The sequence below is a fragment of the Leptinotarsa decemlineata genome, unplaced genomic scaffold (genome assembly GCF_025532065.1).
Source record: "Leptinotarsa decemlineata unplaced genomic scaffold, Ldec_3_MD MMD2_tig00000035_RagTag_RagTag, whole genome shotgun sequence".
Lineage (NCBI taxonomy): Eukaryota > Metazoa > Arthropoda > Insecta > Coleoptera > Chrysomelidae > Leptinotarsa > Leptinotarsa decemlineata.
In genome coordinates this window covers 1,219,436-1,240,717 of record NW_027412540.1, presented here as the reverse complement: position 1 = coordinate 1,240,717, position 21,282 = coordinate 1,219,436, and the positions used below count along the sequence as shown (strand labels likewise).

Genomic DNA, 21,282 nt, shown 5'->3' with positions numbered 1-21,282 from the left:
CTAGTTAAATCAATCACTTCTTAGAAACACATTAAATAGGTCTACGTACTCTCGAACGTCATCAAACTAATAGAGATGAATTAATTGCTGATGTATCATATTAATCTCAGTTCTGCAAGAAACTGTTTACATATATCTGTCAAAACGTCCAGAGATCTCCACAATTTTAAACCGTGTTCTGAAACCTATCAGTATTTGCCCCCCAAAAAGGGGGGCAAACCGCGGACACGTGTTTCTGGCTATTGGCCCCATCAGCGCGGTGCAGCCAAGTGTAAAGATGGGCAACACTCATTTGCCGAAAGCAGGAAATAACACATACGCACGGAGTCAACAACAGGAACCAACGGCACATTAGTGGTTCAAGTTAGATGACCTAGAATTCCCAGCCTACATCTAACATGACCACGTAAGCAGCTATAGCTACCTGCGTGACATCCGGGTCCAGGATATAAATACAGATAGAGAGTTTATCGAGTGTGTATGACATTAATCGAAAATGAAACAATTCGTGGACACAACACTTCAAAAAGGAGGACAAACCACGGACACGTGTTTCCGGCTATTGGCCTCATCAGCACAGCCAAGTGTAAAGATGGGCAACACTTATTTGCCAAAAGCACGAAACAACACATACGCACGGAGTCAACAACAGGAGCCAACCGCACATTTGTGGTTCCAATTAGAAGACCTAGAATTCCCAGGCTACATCTAACATGACTACGTAGTCAACTATAGCTAACTACGTAACATTCGGGTCCAAGATATAAATACAGATAGATATTTTATCGATTGTGTATGATACAAATCGAAAATGAAACAATTCGTCGACACAACACTCCAAAAAGGGGGGCAAACCGCGGACACGTATTTCTGGCTATTGGCCTCATCAGCGCGGTCAAGCCAAGTGTAAAGATGGGCAACACTTGTTTGCCGAAAGCAGGAAACAACACATATGAACGTAGTCAACAACAGCAGCCAACCGCACATTTGTGGTTCCAGTTAGAAGACCTAGAATTCCAAGGCTACATCTAACATGACCACGTCGGCAGCTATAGCTACCTGCGTGACATCAGGGTCCAGGATATAAATATAGAGAAAGATTTTATCGAGTGTGTATGATATACAAATCAAAAATGAGATAATTAGTGGACATACCACTCCAAAAAGGGGAGCAAACCGCGGACACGTGTTTCGGACTATTGGCCTCATCAGCGCGATGCAGCCAAGTGTAAAGATGGGCAACACTTGTTTGCCGAGAGCAGGAAACAACACATATGCACGGAGTCAACAACAGAAGCCAACTGCACATTTGTGGTTCCAGTTAGAAGACCTAGAATTCCAAGGCTACATCTAACATGACCACGTAGGCAGCTATAGCTACCTGCGTGACATCCGGGTCCAGGATATAAATACAGAGAAAGATTTTATCGAGTGTGTATGATATACAAATCAAAAATGAAACAATTAGTGGACATAACACTCCAAAAAGGGGGGCACCAGAAATAATGTCTTTAGGATGAACATAATTGCGTATATTGAATATTTATGTTATTTCAGAAACGAGACACTATTTCATATGTCTCTATTTTCAAAAAAAAATATAAGATTTTTTCACTCTCAATGGATTTTTCTTCCTTTCGCTTCACTATCTATATTGATTCCTTCCTGTATATTTTGTTCACATGTCTAGCAGTTTTATTATTATATTATTCGTACATAGCAACTATTTTGCATCCGCGATGTTGCCAAAGAATCAAATCGTAAGATACCAATTTAAATTTAGATTTCACCACTTTCATTCATGTTATGTCTTTCCCGACATATGTTAGGACGAAAATGAGCAAGTTTTATGAAAATTTTGAGAAAAAGTTATGAGCAGAGATGAAGAATAATTTTTAAAAAGCAATCCAACTTCCAAATTCGGTACAAAATGTCAAAAATGTCAATAGTTAAGTTATTTGGATCAATAAAAGAAGTGGTCCAAAATATTCAGTTGAGTTAGTTACAGAGAAATATTTGTCAAAAAGTCAAAACATGTGCGAGCTAAGGACTGACAAGGTCTTACCTTTTAACGTATGATTCCTAACACGGGGTGGACGATAGCAAATGGAAATCGATCGTTCAGCCTGCGCTGCGGCTTGAACCATCAGTCGATTGAGAGAGTGAACAAAGCACCCACGTTGAACCGCCCGGCTACCGAACTTATTTCTAAAGAAAACAAATTATTGTGGTCTGAAATGAAAATAAATGGTTCAAACAATTAGTCAAAAAGTAATATAAAAAATTTTTCATTTGACGACGATTGTAGATACTAATAATCGAAACGTGTCGTGAAGTAGCTTGGTTTCGAATCTCTGCTTTCAATTTTTCTTATTTTTATTTTTTCATCTGAAATGTAAATTAAACATAAGGAAGGAATATCAATGAAAATTAAAGTAATTATAGGTAAGACGGTTCAAATTATTTCAATATTTGCCCTTCTAATAAGTATCGATGTGAAAATTTATTTAAAAATAATCTTATAATTATTTGGCCTACTAATGCAGTAATAATAATTGAAATTATTTATGTATGATCATTATGATCATGAAAATAAGTTAATTGTTATATCAAGGGGGAAGCTCTAACTTGTAGTAATATAGTTTTTCAAGTCATCATTTCTAAAGTTTGAACTTTATAAGTGTGGTTTGAATCCAGTGCACTAATCTGCCATATTAGAATTTAGATGAGGTAGTTCTGAGTAATCATGTTCGGCATTCTATCGATGATCTTGAATTATAAGCCCCCAAATTTTTTCGTTGAAGGGTAAATGATTCTAATAAACTTCTGCACCTCGATCTGATTTCCTCTCTAATTGAAGATTTTGAATATTATTTCTCATTTAAAATATTCAAACAACGACGATGTACAAACTATAGAAAAAAGTAATTTGAATCGTGGATTATCAATTACAGAACAGGTTCCTCTGAATAGACTAGAATACCGTCAAAATCTTTAATTTTCAAGAACTTAACTATTACTAATTTAATATTTATTTTCTACATTCAAAATAATAGAATATCTTATCCTTATTGAATTTTCTAACTTCGTTATGACGAATAAATTTTATTAAAATTTAGAATTTCACCTTATAACTTTATTAAAAAAAATGTTTGATACCAATTAATCATTATTAATTAAATCATATTATTTCTATCTATTCAACAGTCTTAAGTAGCTCCGCTAACATTATCAATTATCCTTATTTTAAATGAAACTTTCCCCAAAATTCTATCTATTCAACAATCCTACTAGCTCCGCTAACACTTTCAATTATACATTTTTGAATAGAAATTTCACCAAAATTATATCTATTCAACAGTCTCAAGTAGCTCCGTTATCACTTTCAATTATCCCTATTTTAAATAGAAATTTCTCCAAACTTCTATCTATTCAACAGTTCAAGTAGCTTTGCTAACATTTTCAATTATCCTTATTTTAAATATAAATTTCCCCAAAATTCTATCTATTCCACAGTCTTAAATAGCTCCGCTATCACTTTCAATCATCCCTATTTTAAATAGAAATTTCCCCAAAATTCTATATATTCAACAGTCTCATGTAGCTCCGCTAATATTTTCAATTACCCCTATTTTGAATAGAAATTTCCTCAAAATTTTATCTATTTAACAATCTCATGATCCAATAATTTTACTGGACCCCACAGGATATATTTCGGTGTAAGCTTTCGGACGCTCTAGTCTATCATATATATTTCTCGCAATCGTAGAATCTTTATGAATTTATTTTCAAAAAAATTTTTATATCAATTAATTATTACTAATTAAATCATATTATTTGTATAACCGCAACTGCTGGCACAAATTTTGGTAATAATATTTTATTTTTGGATCAAAATTTCTTCAATATTTAATATTATTTATTGCAAGTTATTTTCATTTAAAAAATTTATCCAGTCAAATTTATATTCAAATAAAAAAAACTTAATTTTCAGACTTGAATCGAATCTATTAAAATTTTAATAGAAACCAAAAATTCAATTTTTCTGTATTCATTTTTTTGTTTCAAAATTCAAATTTCAAACTTATTTTTAATCTAAAAATTTTTTATTGAAGAAAATTATTTTTTCTTCACTGAAAAGTTTTTTTATTTTTTTTAAATTAACAATTTAAACTTAAAATAAACCCTATTGGAATTTCTTATTCTAAATTTTTATATCTCATATTGAAAAAAATCAATCAAAATTGAATTATTTAATTATCTAATTCATTTCTCTATTCCTTAAATTCCTTTTCAAAGTAAAATTCAGATTATCTATTTAATTATCTATTATTAAATTCTTATTTATATAATAGTTTATCAAGTAGTTTCGCTAACGCTTAAAATTACCCTTTTTTAAATAGAAATTTCCCCAAAACTCTATCCATTCAACAATCCTGCTAGCTCCGCTAAAGCTTTCAATTACCCTTTTTAAACAGAAATTTTCCTAAAATTCTATCTATTCAACAATCCCATTAGCTCCGCTAACACATTCCCTTTTTAAATAGAAATTTCCCCGAAATTCTATTTATTCAACAATCCAGTTAGCTCCGCTAACACTTTCAATTACCCATATTTCAAATAGAAATTTCCCAAAATTTTATCAATTCAACACTCTCAAGTAGCTCTGCTAACATTTTCAATTATCCCTATTTCAAATAGAAATTTCCCCAAATATCTTTTCTATTCAACAGTCTCAAGTATCTCCGCTAACACTTTCAATTATCCCTATTTCAAATAGAAATTTCCTCAAAATTCTATTTATTCAACAGTCAAGTAGCTCCGCTAACATTTTCAATTATCCTTATTTTGAATAAAAATTTCCCCAAATTTCTATCTATTCAATAGTCTCAAGTAGTAACACTTTCAATTATCCCTATTTCAAATAGACATTTTCCCAAAATTCTATCTATTTGACAGTCTCAAGTAGCTCCACTAACATTTTCAATTATCCTTATGTTAAATAGAAATTTTCCAAAAATTCTATCTACTCAACAGCCTCAAGTAGCTCCGCTCACATTTTTAATTATCCTTATTTTAAATAGAACTTTTCCCAAAATTCTATTTATTCAACAATCCTACTAGCTCCGCTATCACCTTCAATTATCCCTATTTCAAAAACAAATTTTCCTAAAATTCTATCTATTCAACAGTCAAGTAGCTCCGCTAACATTATTTCAGTTATCCTTATTCTAAATATAAATTTTCCCAAAATTCCATCTATTCAACAGTCTCAAGTAGCTCCGATAACACTTCCAATTATCCCTATTTTTAATAGAAATTTCCCCAAAATTCTATCTATTCAACAGTCTCAAGTAGCTCCGCTTACACTTTCAATTATCCTTATTTTAAATAGAAATTTCTCCAAAATTATATCTTTTCAACAGTCTCAAATAGCTCCGCTAACATTTTCGATTATCCCTATTTTAAATAGAAATTTCCTCAAAATTTTATGTATTCAACAATCTCATAATCCAATAATTTTACTGGACCCCAAGGACATATTTCGGTGTATCCTTTCCGATGCTTATTTAGAGTCGTAGGGGGCTGTAGAAAATCATTCCTCAGAGCCGTAGGAGGCTGTGTGGCATGGTTGAGTTATATTAAAAACTTTCATCTATTTGTTTAAATGAAAATTTCCCCCAAAATCCTATTTTACAACCATATTTTCACCTCGAAACTATTTTAACTCAAAAAATGTTAATAGACTAAAAATGTCTGATAATTTCTCATTAAATTTAACATTTTTTGCACAAATTTTGAGAAAATTTCAGCCAATTACAAATATTCTATGAAACCAAGTAAAATTTTTGTAATTTTTTAAAGGCACCCTCCTCAAAATCGATCAAAATTGCGTATTTTTTTACGTACTTTTTGCTTTTAATTTTATATTTTTATAACGTATATAATTTTTTTTGATACTTTTTCCCTAAATTCTTGTTTTCAAAAAATATTTTTCAACAAATTTTCCTCATCACTCATTTCTTATTTCAACAAATTCAGCACCTAAAACTCTTAAAATTTAATTTTTAATAATTTTACCAATAAATTGTCATTTGCAATAATTCAATTCATATGATTTTTATTCTTCAATTATATAAAGATTTTCTAGTACTTATATTGAGGATAAAGGAAACTTTTTAAAAAAAAATGTTATATTATATAAAAATTATATGTATTGATAATTTATTATAATTTGTTAATCATACATAATTATATTTATATACTGATAAATATATTATTTATAATTTTTAGTACCTATTTTAATACAGAATATGATTCCGATAATTTTATATCATGTAATTTTTTGCATTTTTTGTTTTTTTTTTTCTGATAAAAAATTTTAACTACAAAATTCCAATGAAAATTAACAAAAACTACCAGAAAAAACTATGCACCAAAAGTTTGTAAAAAAAAAATTACATAAGCTTTTTCTAATAAAGGCCTTGATATGAGTTATAAAAAAAGTATAAGAAAAAATAAGGAAAACACCCCCTCATAGAGTTTCTCTAATATATTAAATTAGGCAAAAATGCGCGATACCTAACAAAAGGATAATTTTTATATAATCAATCATGTGTGAAATTTTCCACCACCACATTCTGGCAAATTACATTTGATGACATTACCCATTTCTGCAAATAACAAACATTTGTGTACATTGAATTCTATAATGTATAAAGATAAGCTAATTAAGCTTCTGGAATCATACCCCATTTATAAAGGTTTTACCCTTTTTCTTTATAATAATTATAAATATATTTAAATTATTATTTTTTTATTTTTGGTTCTCTGATTGCTATTTCTTCATATTCTTGATTTGGAATATGGATTGGTTTGGAAATTAATCTTCTTTCAATTTTTTCCTTATTGAAATCCCCGCAAAGATTATACCCCTCTGAATTAGCAATGAAATATTTTATCACACAAAGATTGGCATCTGTAGTTGTTTTGTTTTCAATTTTGACATTAAATAATTTAAATGAATTTATTTTCAGAAATTTCAATTTTTTCACAAATTTAATATTGAATTCAGCCTTTCTATTGAAAATTGGAATAGCATTTACTTGGCAAGAATTGAGTCCTGTAGTTATTTCAATGTATAATCTTGATACAATTTATTTTTTGTTTTTATTATCATTATTTCTGCTACAGTAAGAGGAATTTTGGGATTAAATCAAATTAGATTAAAAAATTTTTTTAGCTGATTCCTCTATTAATCATATAGCTCGAATAGTAGCAAGAATTTTATTAAAGAAAATAATTTGATTTTGGTATTTTTGTATTTACTTCCTAATTTTAATAGACATTATTTTTATGTTTGAAATTTTGCAAATTTTTTATAAAAAAAAGTTAAAAGTCAATAGTGAAAGTCAAAGCGTGTGGATATGTGTAGATTCTGCTCCCGGTTTTTACCAGTAAAACGTATAGATCTAGTGACAATTATAAGACGAAATTCGATCTACTTAAGGTGAGTCGTATTGACACCTTATTACCATAAACATAATTTCATAAAATAGATGTGTTACGAGTTAAAATTGACCAAACCATCAGTTCACCGTTATAATATAAATTTATTTTATTCTCATTCAAAACGAACCAATCGTTCTTGCCTGAAGAAAAAACAGTAAGTCCCATTTCTCTTATAAGAAATTGAAACAGGTGATTGTTACTGCAAATCACATATCTGATATCTATGAATTATGACCTCTGAATTACTTGAAACTATATTGAGAAAAATAGAAGAAGAGGGTAATAAGAACAAAGAAGAGATAAAACAGGAAATCAGATCTGAAAATAAAAAATTGATTGCGAAATTAGAACAACAATCAACTAAAATAGCTAATTTGGAAAAAAGGATTGAGGTTTTAGAAAACAAAAATATTCACTTGGAAAAATTAATCAGAAAAAAGAATATTTTGGTATTTGGCCTTGAAATTGATCAATCAAACTTGTTGCTTACGCAAACACTTGAGAAATTGAATGAGTTACTGGGTATTCACATATTAGAGTCCGATATCAGTAATATTTATCAATTAAAAAGTGAGTCACAATCTTCTCCAATTAAAATTGAATTCACCAGACTTTCAACAAAAGATCTAGTTCTTCAAAATTCCAACAAGCTCAAAGGAAAACAAATCCATATAGCACAAGATCTATCCAAAGAAGACAGGCAAGTCCAAAAAATATTGTTGAAACATCGGAACAAGGCAAGAGCGCATCAGTTCAATGCCAAAATAAGAGGTAACACTCTGCAAGTAAATGGAGAAACGTACACGTTAACCAACTGAAACTAATAGATGAAGATACGTCAGAGCCAAAAAGTATATCAAATAGTGCTCCTGTTACACCCACATTCCCTCATCTGCTGGATGAGGCCAGAGCATTGGATAATTTCTCTGAAATAGCGCTTACCAAACTGAAACCCTTTGAAGAAAAAGATATGGTCGATACCAAAAAAACATCCCAAAATAAAGAACATGTGAAGTGTTCCGTATTCAACTCAGTGTCCAGTGATAAAAGTGAGATGTCAACAAGATATCAGCAAAGGTCTAAAAAATTCTTATTTGATCGTTAGTTACATGCTGTTCATTATCAAATTTTCATATAATATATTTTTATAATGTCTAAATCATTTAAAATTGCTCATTTGAATATAAGATCCCTAATCCCAAAATTTGATGAATTTGAGGCTCATGTATCATCACATAATTATTCTGTAATAGGACTATCAGAAACCTGGTTGACTTCAGCAGTGAATGATGAGTCATTAGAGATTGAAGGGCACACTCTTGTTAGAAAAGATAGACACTCGGGAAGAGGGGGTGGTGTGTGTTTCTATATTAGTAAATCCCTCAAATATCGCATAATCATCACACCACATTCAGTAACCGAGCAATTGTGGATGGAACTGCACATAAATACTCAAGTGTTTGTGATTGGGTTCGTGTATAGACCACCAAATACTCCTACCAATGAGTTCATCACTGACCTAGAACATAATTTTTCCTCATTCATCTCAAAATATGATGAACTTATCTGTTTAGGTGATTTTAATATTGATATGCTATCAACCAACAATCCATCTTCCAAAAAACTCAATTGTATGCTTGAAGCCTACGGACTTTCACAAATTATTGAGTCACCTACCCGTACTACATCTCCACTTCGACTCTTATCGATTTAATTATCACAAGCAACGTTGAAAACTTCGTGAAATGCGCTGCTGTTGTACCAGCAGATGATATGTCGGATCATGAACTCATATAAGCTGAGTTACTTACTTCGGCACCCAAAAAACTGGAAACATTTAAAGTTATCAGAGACTTTCGTAATTTTTCTATAGACGATTTCTATTCAGATATCCGGCATGCTCCGTTCCCTTCGATTTACGATTTGAATGGTATGAACGAGAAACTGCAACTTCTAAACGACTCCATTCTTTCGGTCTTCAACCATCATGCCCCACTGAGAACTATCAGAATAACAAAACCTTATTCTCCTTGGATTACTGATAATATATGACTATTAATGAAACTAAGAGATAAGGCTCGCGCTAGGTGGAAACGATCGAAAAATGTAGGTCATTATGAGTATTATAAATCTACCACTCTAGCATGTAAAAATGAAAAAAGAGCTTACTTTCAACATACGATGCGAACAAATGGTGTGAACAAAGTCTGGAAAGAACTAGGTTTACTTAATATAAATAAAAAAAATCTACTGATATTCCAGAAGAACTTAAGAAGCCTGATGGACTTAATAACTCTTTTGTGAATTCAAATCCCAACTTGGTAATGCATCCTTAAATTCTGGAATTTTACAAAAATGATAATAGGCAGAAGAGTCTTGTGTTTTCCTTCCAACAAATAAGCGAAATTGATATACAAAATATTATATATATATATATATATATATATATATATATATATATATATATATATATATTATATATATATAATATATATATATATATATATATATATATATATATATATATATATATATATAATTATAACACTATAAAAAGTAATGCTCAAGGCTCCGATGGTATAAATATCAGATTATTGATTATGTGTTGTCCTTTCATAGTACCTTACATAACACACATAATAAATTTCTGCATTCAAACAGGTGATTATCCAAATTGTTGGAAGGAAGCCCTGGTAATACCTCTTCCAAAAAAGTAATCCAGAAAGCTTCAAAAGATTTGCGTCCAATTAGCATTCTGCCAGCTGTTTCTAAGTTATTTGAAAGAGTGATTCACAACCAACTTTCTGAATTTGTTTCAACTAAAAACCTTCTACCAGAAACACAATCGGGCTTCCGCCCATCTCATAGCTGTGAAACGACAATTTTGAACATTACAGATGATGTTTTCCGCGCACTTGACCATAAAAAAGCTACAGCACTTGTAATGCTTGATTTTTCGAAAGCTTTCGATACGATAAATCACGTTATTCTCCTCACTATCCTCGAATCCATTGGTTTGTCAAATATCGCGGTTCAACTTTTTGAAAACTATTTGAGCGAACGAGTGCAAAGAATTAAACTAGATAATATAGTATCCCGTCCATTGAAGATAAATCGCGGTGTTCCACAAGGCTCGATTTTAGGTCCTCTTCTATTTACATTATATACCTCAAACTTTGTGAACGTAATCAATACACAATACGCTGATGATACACAATTACATCTTTCATTCCACCCTTCGGACATGATTACTGCAATGCAGATGGTAAATGAAGACATAGCCTCATTGATTTCTACCTCTGCGCAGCATTGTCTTCAAATCAATGCTAGTAAAAGTTCAGTTTTGGTCTTTGGGGCTAAGAGAGAACTGAATGGCTTTCAATTAACTGTAGACAAGGATGTGGTTGCACCGACTAAACATGCAAAAAATTTAGGTATCATCCTTGATTCAAACTTGAAATTCAAACATCACATCAATAAATGCATCAGTATTGCCTATATGAACATCAAACAAATTTATACCAACAGACAATGTCTCAACAAAAAAGTAAAAACCATACTCTGTGAATCTCTTGTATTATCCAGATTTAATTTTGGAAGCACAGTCTATGGGCATGCATTGATTATGAAGATAAACGTAGAATTCAGGTTGTTCAAAACAATTGTCTACGTCTAATACACGGCATCAAACGTGGCCAACATATATCTCATAAACTCAAAGATACCAACTGGCTCAATATGGCAAAAGGCAATCATTACATGCTGCTTGTCTATATCATAAAATTATCACTGAAAAAGCTCCCAAATATTTATACAAGAAATTGTCATACCGTTCAGATGTCCACAATATCAACATTCGTTACAGGGAAAGACTAACACCCCCCAGAATTACAGAATTATTCAAAAAATCTTTTTCATACCAGATCGCACGAGTGTACAACTCAATCTCTGATGAATTTAAACTGATGTCTTTGAAAAAATTCAAAAGAGCATTGAAACGGAAATATTTGAACGAAATCTAATGTACACCCATTGTCAATAAGAATGGTGGTTCGTAACATTACTACCTTCTTTTTTCTAACCGTTTTTAATTATGTCTAATATACTATTATGTCAATTATATATTTAGTACTTTCACTCAACAATTTGTAAATAGTTTTGAATATTTTTCTCTGTTATTTTTTCTGCCGATTTTTTTTTTCGTTTTTTTTGCATTACATATGTGTATGTGTGTATATGGGTACATATATGTGTATATGTATTGTGTATACATGTATATATAGTTCTTTTTTTTTGGCCTAAGATGAAAAACAGAGGTTGCATCTTTTGGTGCAACCAACTGATCTTCAGCCTTTCCCGTTTATTTAATGTATCATTATGGGAATAAAGACCTATTATTATTATTATTATCTTATTCAATAAATCAGTATAAATTAAGGAAATTATTTTTTATTCTTTTTTTTTTAATTTGGGATGTTTATCCCTTTTTCTAGGATTTTGACCTAAATGACTGATAACTCACAGTTTAATTGAAAATACATTTTTTTTAGTAACTTTTATTCTGATTTCTTTTACATTACTTCTTTTGTCCTTTTATATTCGAATAACTTCCTCAATGTTAACTTTTTTCAGGAATGAATCAATTTTGATTATCCCCTCAAAATTTAATTTTTGAATTATTTTATTGAATAGATTTACTTCAACTGGATTACTTAAGGTACAAACTTTCAACCTTCAAAGTTGACAAATATTTTTATCTAAGCCTTAAAAATAATTTTACCTTTGAATTTGCAATTTAAAATAATTTTTGACTATAAGACTGGCAGAAATTTTTATTTCGTAAATAAATTTACAATTTATTGCTTATTCTCAGCCATTCCACCGAACAAATGGTTATTCTCGACTTATAAAGATATTGGAACTTTATATTTTATTTTTGCAGTATGATCAGGAATATTAGGTACTTCATTAAGAATTTTAATTCGAGCAGAATTGAGAAACCCTGGAACTTTAATCGGTAATGTTCAAATTTATAATGTTATCGTTACTGCTTATGATTTAGTTATAATTTTTTTATAGTTTATCAACTTCAACTTTTCAGACTTCAATACAAATATATGGAAATTCTGATCTGGGAGTTCCGTTTAAATGGGTATTACAGGGTTGCCACGACTTTTGGTCAAATTGGAGTGAATTTAATGCGTGAAGTGAAATGAAAATATACATTATGTATCTACGGTCGCGCTCCCAATCGAATTTATGATGAACTGAAAATGAATATTTTCTTTCATTTTTGGCACTAACTTACTTCCATTGAATTGTCTAATAGACAATGTCTCTCCTTACCAGATGTCACTAATGTGACATCTGGTACAAGGTGAAGGTACAAGGCCGTTCAGCCAAATTTGATATGTAACTTAGTGTTTATGTCATAAAAAGGGATGACCCGGTCTCACAGACAGTGGCGCGACTACCGGACGGTTAAGAGTTCATTACAATTATTGAAGAACACCTAATTTCAAGAAATAAAATTTCAGCAGACAATTATTTATGGTGTGATAAACATTTTTAGCAACATGACCTTGCTAATACAATTGATACTATTCTTAATTTGAAGCAACTCAAGAATAATTTCTTGTTTAGTTCTCTGATGAAGCTTAAGTTACAAGTCTTGACTTAAGCTTGAACTTTTTGTACAGTTTTTGTTTTGAGTAAATTGCTTCCCAGTATAATTTTATATATAACCACTTAAAAGATCAAATGTTTTTTTAGTTGTGTGGCAGACTTGCATTGAACCAAGTTTCAATTTGAGTTTGATATTTGAATGTATCAATCGGGTTTTATCTGGAATATGAGTTGTGGTAACCTCATTTATTGTATTGTACACACACTTGAATTATGTATTTCTCTACTCCAGATTTTTTTACTACACCTAGATGAGAGAAATAATTGGAAAGAAATGAATTGAAATTATTAAGCATAATCTTTATTAAATAATATATCTCCATTGCAATTACAAAATATAACATAAAAGTATTTATTTACAAAAAACCCTAATAGTATTTTCGTGTATGATTTACAAATATGGCAGCATACGGCCTTACACACACACACACACACACATATATATATATATATATATATATATATATATATATATATATATATATATATATATATATATATATATATATTGAGATCACAAACAGACCCCTTTACAAGAAATATAAATAAAATGTGTCAAAAAATTGGTAGAATAAAATTTGTTCATATACAAAAATTGTTAAAGCCCTTTTTGAATTGAAATATTGCTGGAACAATATACATATCACAATATACATTTATTACAATGAACATTTGTACAGTCTTCAGTGCTATAAAGAATTTAGGTAATTTTAAACTACTGAATCATTTGCAAATACCTGTTTTCCTCCAAAAGAGAACTCAGCGAGGATGTCATGTCATTAACAACCATGTTTGAACTGGCCTTATCACCAGGTTTCAACGGATGAGTACTACTACTAACAACCTCAGAATTATTTACCCACGACTGACAATTCTGAACGTACTCTAAAGTCCTTTGATAAGTGTCCTGTCTCATTCCATGCATTGCATTCGTGTTGTTACCGTTCGCTATACCTGGTGACATCTGAGATTGGCTGATGTCTTTACATTGTATTTCATTACTACCGCACTGGTTGTAAGTAGCCTTTCTGCAGTTTTGGCAGTTATTACAAGTTTGCTGTGGTTGTGGAATGCATTGATTGGTGTAAGGTGGTGTGGGATAACAATTTTGAACATAATGCAAACATGGCCTGTTCATTTGTGCTTGTTGAGGGTGATTCATCACTTCGTTAGGCGCAGGAGTGGCCATTGCTGGAGAAGGGAGAGGTTCTGACAAATTTGGTGCACAATTGAAACCATTCTGGTAATTGTTACAGTTGTAATGGGTCTGGTTGTAGTTATGGTTTTGACAGTAATGGTTTGACATATTTCCTCCATAATTTTGATTCATATTGATTTGCCTACACATATGATTATCCTGTTGCGATACCATACTAACACTTTGACATCCGTTTCCATCCCAGTGGACATTATAACAAGATACATGTGAAACCGGCCTATTGTAACAGTTCATGCTTATCATGTTGCAGTTTTGAGTGTTGGGGGTTCCTGGCGGCATTGTCTGAGAATTACATCTCACAGGCATTTGGGTCATACCAGGCGACATCATAGAATTTTGCATTCCTCCATAATTGGAAGGTGCGTAGTTGGAAGGAGACGATATAACCTGGTTGGGGGCCGGAGATGGCATCATGTGAGTAACCGAGGCTGGAGATGGCATTATTTGGTTTATGTTAGATGCAGGAGAAGGCAACATTTGGTTCATATTGGAAGCAGGGGAATGAATTATCTGATTCAGATTTGCTGTAGAAGGTGAAGGTGTCACCTGGTTCAAGTTAGCTGAGGGTGACGGTACCATGTTTACTATATTAGGTGCTGGTGACGATAGCATTTGATTTAGATTGCTTGAAGGAGAGTGGATCATCTGATTCAAACTACTAGGCGATTGCATTATCTGACTGATTCCAGATGGAGACATATTCTGTGGAGAAGGAAGTGTAGGAAAGCTGACTGGAGAAGGTATCATTTGAGGACTTCCTAGGGGTTTCTGATTGTCGGACCAACTCATCGCTGTTTGGTTATCTGCTACTTGATTGAGATATCGTACCATTTCGTCAGGAATGACGAGCTTGTTCTCAACCATTTCACCCTCTCCTACTTCGTCAAGAACTACAGCTTGATTGGGGTGGAGTTCTGTGGAGCTGGCAGTTCCTTTGAGTGGAGAGAGGGAGACCGATGCCGGGCGAGGTGGAGGACTCTTTCTGTCTGTCATATGACATGGCTCTGACATTCTGCGAGCATCAGTACTTGTTGTTGTAGAACTCAGCCAGGTCTGTTGAATAGCTGTTTGTTGAAGGGATATATTTTGCGTCTGAAAAAAAACTTTCAATTTTAGAACTGATATTGGTAGAATAGTATAAAATAATTATCCTGGTCAAAAGTTTAGCAAATCCAAGTGGATAAAACTTCTGATCGAATATATTGGTTTGAAGTTCAATTCTGAATCTAATATTTTCAATGGTAGGTGTGATTGTTGTCTTTTTTCAGTGGGTAACTTATTCTAAATATTACCACTATGAAAAATATAAATATTTTACAGAATATTTGCAAAATCATCTCATAGAAGAAAATTAAGAATAATGAATATATTACTGATATGTAAAATGAAACTAAAAAACTTTCCAGATCAATTTAAAAATATTCTTTAGATAATGTTGTACGTTTTACCTGAAACAATACAAACTAATAAGAACATCTATTCAAAGTTGTTATTATTATCGTGAATAAACTGAAAGGTAGAGTTTCAAATATATTTTCTGAATTTTTTTAAATCAATAACACGAACAAATGAGAAAACAATGCTCAAAACTAAAAAGTGAACACTTTTAACACTTTATTTGATACAGTTCCCATAGACACTAATCTCTAAATGGAAGAAAAAATACATCAATTTCGTTATTTGAGCTACTGGATGCTTATTCATTCATTTTATTCATTCACAGCAATCATGTTCACGATGAAGTGATCAAGAGGGATCGTAGAGAACGCCTTCAATTCGGAATCGAGATTATTCAAATAACCACAAAATATCCACACTATTAATATAAACGACTTTTGAAATTGAATACCATCTACAAAACTGAAATTATACATGAACTATAGAAAACTAAATCACAAAGAAACACTTCTGCAATAATACTGCAATCCTTCAGATGTTTTCATATAATGAATAATTTTGTGGAAAAACAGAAATCTTACCTGCGAAACTAGGTTGTTACTTTTGGTGGGGTTTGAAGAACTTTGTAACCTTTGTAATTGGCCAGCAAGCAGATGTGAAGGAGGTGGTGGGGGTATACAGGTGCCACCTGTAGTAGCAGTGGATAACTGACTTGACCTTCGTGAACTTCCAACAGAAATGGGATCATAAAGAGACCCAGGTGCCATTCCGGGTCTCATACTTGACGCTTGTGACGCTAGACTACTCTTACGACTCATATCTGCACTGCGCATGCTTCCATAGTAAGAGCTTACTGTGGAGTTACTTTCCCTTCTTATTTGAATTTGCGTATTGACTGCGGGTTGTAAGCGTTGTTGAATATCAGTAAATTGGGTCTTTAATTGAGGGGCCCGTCAGACTACCTATAACAAAAACAAAATATGAAATTTACTAGATTGGGAGTTTTACAAAGTTATGCAGATTGACTTCCAGATTGGTGAGAACTCTACTTTTTCAGAAACTATGATTGATTAATACCTTTTCCCTCCATCTTCAAGTCTGTTATCCTCCTGTTGAGATCGGCAATATTCTTTCTCTGGTTGTTTGCCGTAGGTATGTTCGAGGGCTTGTATTTGGCCAAATGTTTCATGCGCACTCTCGGCGTTCTCTCTGATATTGCTAGCCCACCTCTGTCACTTCCTATTCCAACCATCGCTCTCAAGACAACTGGCAATTCATCGATTTCCAAGTCTTCAGCATCGTAGGCCCACGAAGGATCATCCCCAGGTTGTAAATTGCTGCCCAGATCACCGGAAAGATCATCGTTGAATCCTCCTTGCCCTAGAAAAAATATTCATTCAAAATTCAATGTCATTATTTCCGGAAATACTCAATTTCATATATAAATAGGAAAAACATAAAAGGTAATAAATGGCGAGTTTAAAATAATTAGAAGTGAAAGATATTATATAGTTATCCTTAATTCTAAATAAATAATTATGAAAAAATCTAATAAGTACCAATAACCTAGCAGTTTATGAAGACTTACCGGCAAGTTGGGTAGTTCCAAGAGGACTTCCTTGTTGATGCTGGCCAGGGGAATTAATATCTGACTCAGACTTGATGCTTGGGCTACTAAGGCTGGTCGTCTTATGACTTTGCAGGTCTTCACTTCGTGGGCTGGAATCAAGACCTGCAGGTCCATCATCTGAGCTCTGCTCGGAGCCCTTGTGTTTCTTGCTGGCGTAAAATTCAGCGCCATGAACTGTCTTCACGTGTTTCCGCAGAGAACTTGGATCTGTGTACCGTTTTGTGCAGCCTGGGGCTTTGCAAACATATGGTTTCTGGAAATGACAAGAGAAAGATATAGACTCCTGTCATGAAAATTAATTGCAATCATTTATGCAAGCAACAAAAACATGCATTGTTTCTTTTACTTACAAATTTTCCAACTATGAAAGCAGTTAGATTGAGAAAGGATTAAAACTTTACAAGTTATAACATGTACATTACTTACCTCGTTGCTGTGTGTTCTGTTTTGATGTTTTGCCCTATCGGATGCATTACTGAAAGCTTTCGCACACCCGGGATATTCACAAGTATATGGTTTTTCTCCAGTGTGAGATCTGAGGTGAGTTTTCAGATTTTCCAATCGTGAATATGCCTTGGTACACCCTTCGAACTGAAATTTTCATGTAGTTAACAAACAATTAATCTTAATTTATATATAATGTAATGTCGTCACTGAAATGTAAACCTACCGTGCATTTATGTGGTTTTTCGCCAGTATGTCTTCTCATGTGTACCACTAGCATATACTGGGCTTTGAAAGGTTTTTCAGCTCGTGAGCAACCCTCCCATCGGCACACAAATGATTTTTTGTTTGCATGTATGTGATCATTATTGATGTGCTGAAAAATGTGAAGATATTTGTGAATATATTCAACCAGAAGTTTCAATTGTACTTTCAGTGATAGACAACAAAAACAATTATTGGGTTTTCCAGAATCAATCATACTACTATTTTCTAGATGCTTAAGTACCTTAACTAACTCTTCTTGGGTTCCAAACTCTGTGGAACAGTCCTTCCAATGGCAGTTTGTTTCTATGAAATCTCCTGGTTCATCTTTGAGATCCGTGGGATCAGTCTGGCCATCATTTGGGCCACAAGGATGGAGGGAAGTTTCTTTTTTCACTTTGGATTTTCTGGAGATCGTGGATTCCACATCGAGTTGGGTTATTGTACTACTTTCAGACTTTTTTCTGTCATTTAAATTCTATAAAGACAAAAATATCATACAATTAGTACACTCGCATTCCTTGTTTGATGTTTTTTCAAATTATTTTGAAACTTACATCAGTCTTACAAATACTATGAGTCATGTGCAGGGGATGATGTCCAAGCGAGTACATAGGATGAGGGGGCGGAGCTGCAGGAGGAAGAGGTAGTAGTGACCCTGAGCTGCGCATCAGGTGGGCTTGAAGTTGCTGTAAGTGCATTGGATGCATGCCCAGGGCTGGACTGATAGCCCCGGCCGAAAGATGGCCATACGATCCGCTTGCACTAGAGGATCTCGAACCATTTACGATGGATGCTAATGAGTTTGGGGAGAATCGGATCATGGAATTGATGTCGAACGAGTCCGAATAGGGGGATGAAGAGAGAGCGCGCTTTCGCGAGGCTCGTATACTGCCAGGGCGCGGACTGTTGAGCCTTGAACCTGGAAAAAAGTGGGTGATGTTAGTTGATAGAGAAAAATAAAGTAAGTTTTTTGAAAATAATTCATTAGTGGGCATTATCGTATTCGATAAACTATTGGAAGTTTAGGTGAAATCACGTTTTAAAAATCAATGCACTGATAATAATATAAATTAAATGACGATAAGATCAATATCAACGATTCAAAATATATGATTAATATGAAATAAAGTGAATAGTTCGTTTTGAATCAACAGTTTTTCCGGTGTTGTGATGATAATGATATGGCAATTAGTGAAGCAGATTGCCAGTTTGCGCACATTTCAAAAAATTGTTATAATGTTAGTGTGACAAACAAACAAACGAATGAAAAAAAAATTGGTTTGAAACTACACTTGATTCATGATCCTGTCCCACTATGAAAGTTTCCGAATCAAATAATTTATATCTGGAGAAATATGCTTTTTTCAAAATAATTGATACGTTGAAACAGAATACACTCGTCTTTGCAATACAAAACATTCATGTTGAAGTTATTTTCAGAGTAAATAACTTGCAAACTTTAGTTATAAAAAAAGTTAAAAGAAAACAACTACCTGACTAAACTAATATGGCTCATCACAATAATATGAAAGACAAAAACTAAGTAAAATATTCTTACCGTCTATGCTAAAGGGAAACTCGGTACTAGCCAGGGTAGATGACGGGTGAAGTTCCGTCAATCCTCTAGCACTGAGGTATTCTGGAGTTAAACCCAACCCTGAAAAAATATTTTAGCTGAAGAGAGAGGTCTACTTTGCGGAATACAGAATTATAATTCATTGTTATTAATTTACTCTACCGAACTACAATCGATAAATATATATAATTGAATGTTGGTACATATACATTTTCAATTTAAACAAATGTATAATATTATATGAAACGAGAATATATAAAATAAGAGAAAAGGTCGATTATGATTATTTAAAAAAAATTGTTATGATGTGCTTCAAATATAATACTTGGGCCATAGAAAAATGTTACAGCAATCTTAATGAAGTTCAGGAAATCGGAAACAACCTTCTCTTACCATTTTGGCGTGATACTTTCAAACAGAAAAAATTCCAACTAAAGTCTCTTAAGGGATATATCCGGTAGAGAAACAATCACGTACGTAATTCGATCGCAAGCCCGTATGTTCTGAAAAACGGCAAAATGAAAAATAAAATAAGCGTATGATTGTTTTCCCAGTGCGTGCCTTAAAGAAAACAAAACAGCGCCAAGCGTACAAAAAATATTCCAACATCCGCTTTCGAGGCGTTAACGATAGTTAAACACAACATTATATGTTTGTATAGCAATAAATGCATTTATGCCTATAGATATTTGTGGACTGGTAACGTGATAAACGTTAATTTGATCCTACTGGAAACGTTTCACCCAACATGTTGGAAACACCTTCAGATAACTCGGTTTTGAATAAAGAGGCTTTGTGATTGGCTAATTCTAATATTATTATGAACATATAATAAACATTTTAACTTTTTCTCTTTGAAATGAAATGAACATTTTTATTGTGTACCAGATCTAGATCAATGGTATATGTAGGGGTAGGGAGTGCTATCTACCAATACTATATGAAAGATATTAATATTTTCTAGCTTGATTACATAAAACATTTATTAGACAATATCGAGGACAAATTACTGGTGATATCTGGTCTACTGAATCTGTTTTTCAGTTAACCAGCTGTTGCCTCCTTACGAACGTCAACCCTCAAAAGTTGAAACTTGTACGAGGATTACCGAGGTATTATTTTTTTACCAATCACGCTGATCAACCGGCTACCGTCCCTTCATACATTATATTGTATCATGATAGGTTTTATCAGTGGTGCTAGACTGAACCACAAATGCATTGCTGGACTCAACTGTCCAGAAACTACAAGTCTTTCCATAGGGGAAACCCGTGTCCGCCATAGTATTAACCAACTGAGCCACGGAGATCACTGGTGTCCGACCGACAATAGGTATTGGTGTCTGCTATGGCCTTTTGCTAGAGAACGCTGGTGTCAGGTTTTCGATATCATTTTGGAAGGTGACAGAAAGCAATAGAACGTAAATCAAGTTTATTCATATTTTTCGAAGACATTTCGAAACCATTCAATGAAAATTATTCAATAGGAAGAAATAAAAAAGGAATTGAATGAAAAGTAAAAATTTTATGTCGAGGTTTTCAACGACTTTTA

At 32.7% G+C, this 21,282-nt stretch overlaps 1 protein-coding gene across 1 annotated transcript in view; it reads right to left on the bottom strand.

Moving 5' to 3' along the window:
- Positions 1-13,476: 13,476 nt before the first annotated feature.
- The window catches only part of ci (transcriptional activator cubitus interruptus), a 155,306-nt gene continuing 147,500 nt past the window's right edge, over positions 13,477-21,282 (bottom strand). Inside the window, 9 exon segments of the mRNA XM_074171694.1 lie at positions 13,477-15,508; positions 16,396-16,772; positions 16,892-17,194; positions 17,403-17,697; positions 17,871-18,035; positions 18,115-18,264; positions 18,397-18,630; positions 18,710-19,074; positions 19,714-19,812. Coding sequence (XP_074027795.1) covers positions 13,913-15,508; positions 16,396-16,772; positions 16,892-17,194; positions 17,403-17,697; positions 17,871-18,035; positions 18,115-18,264; positions 18,397-18,630; positions 18,710-19,074; positions 19,714-19,812 — 3,584 coding nt within the window. The 3' untranslated portion in view covers positions 13,477-13,912.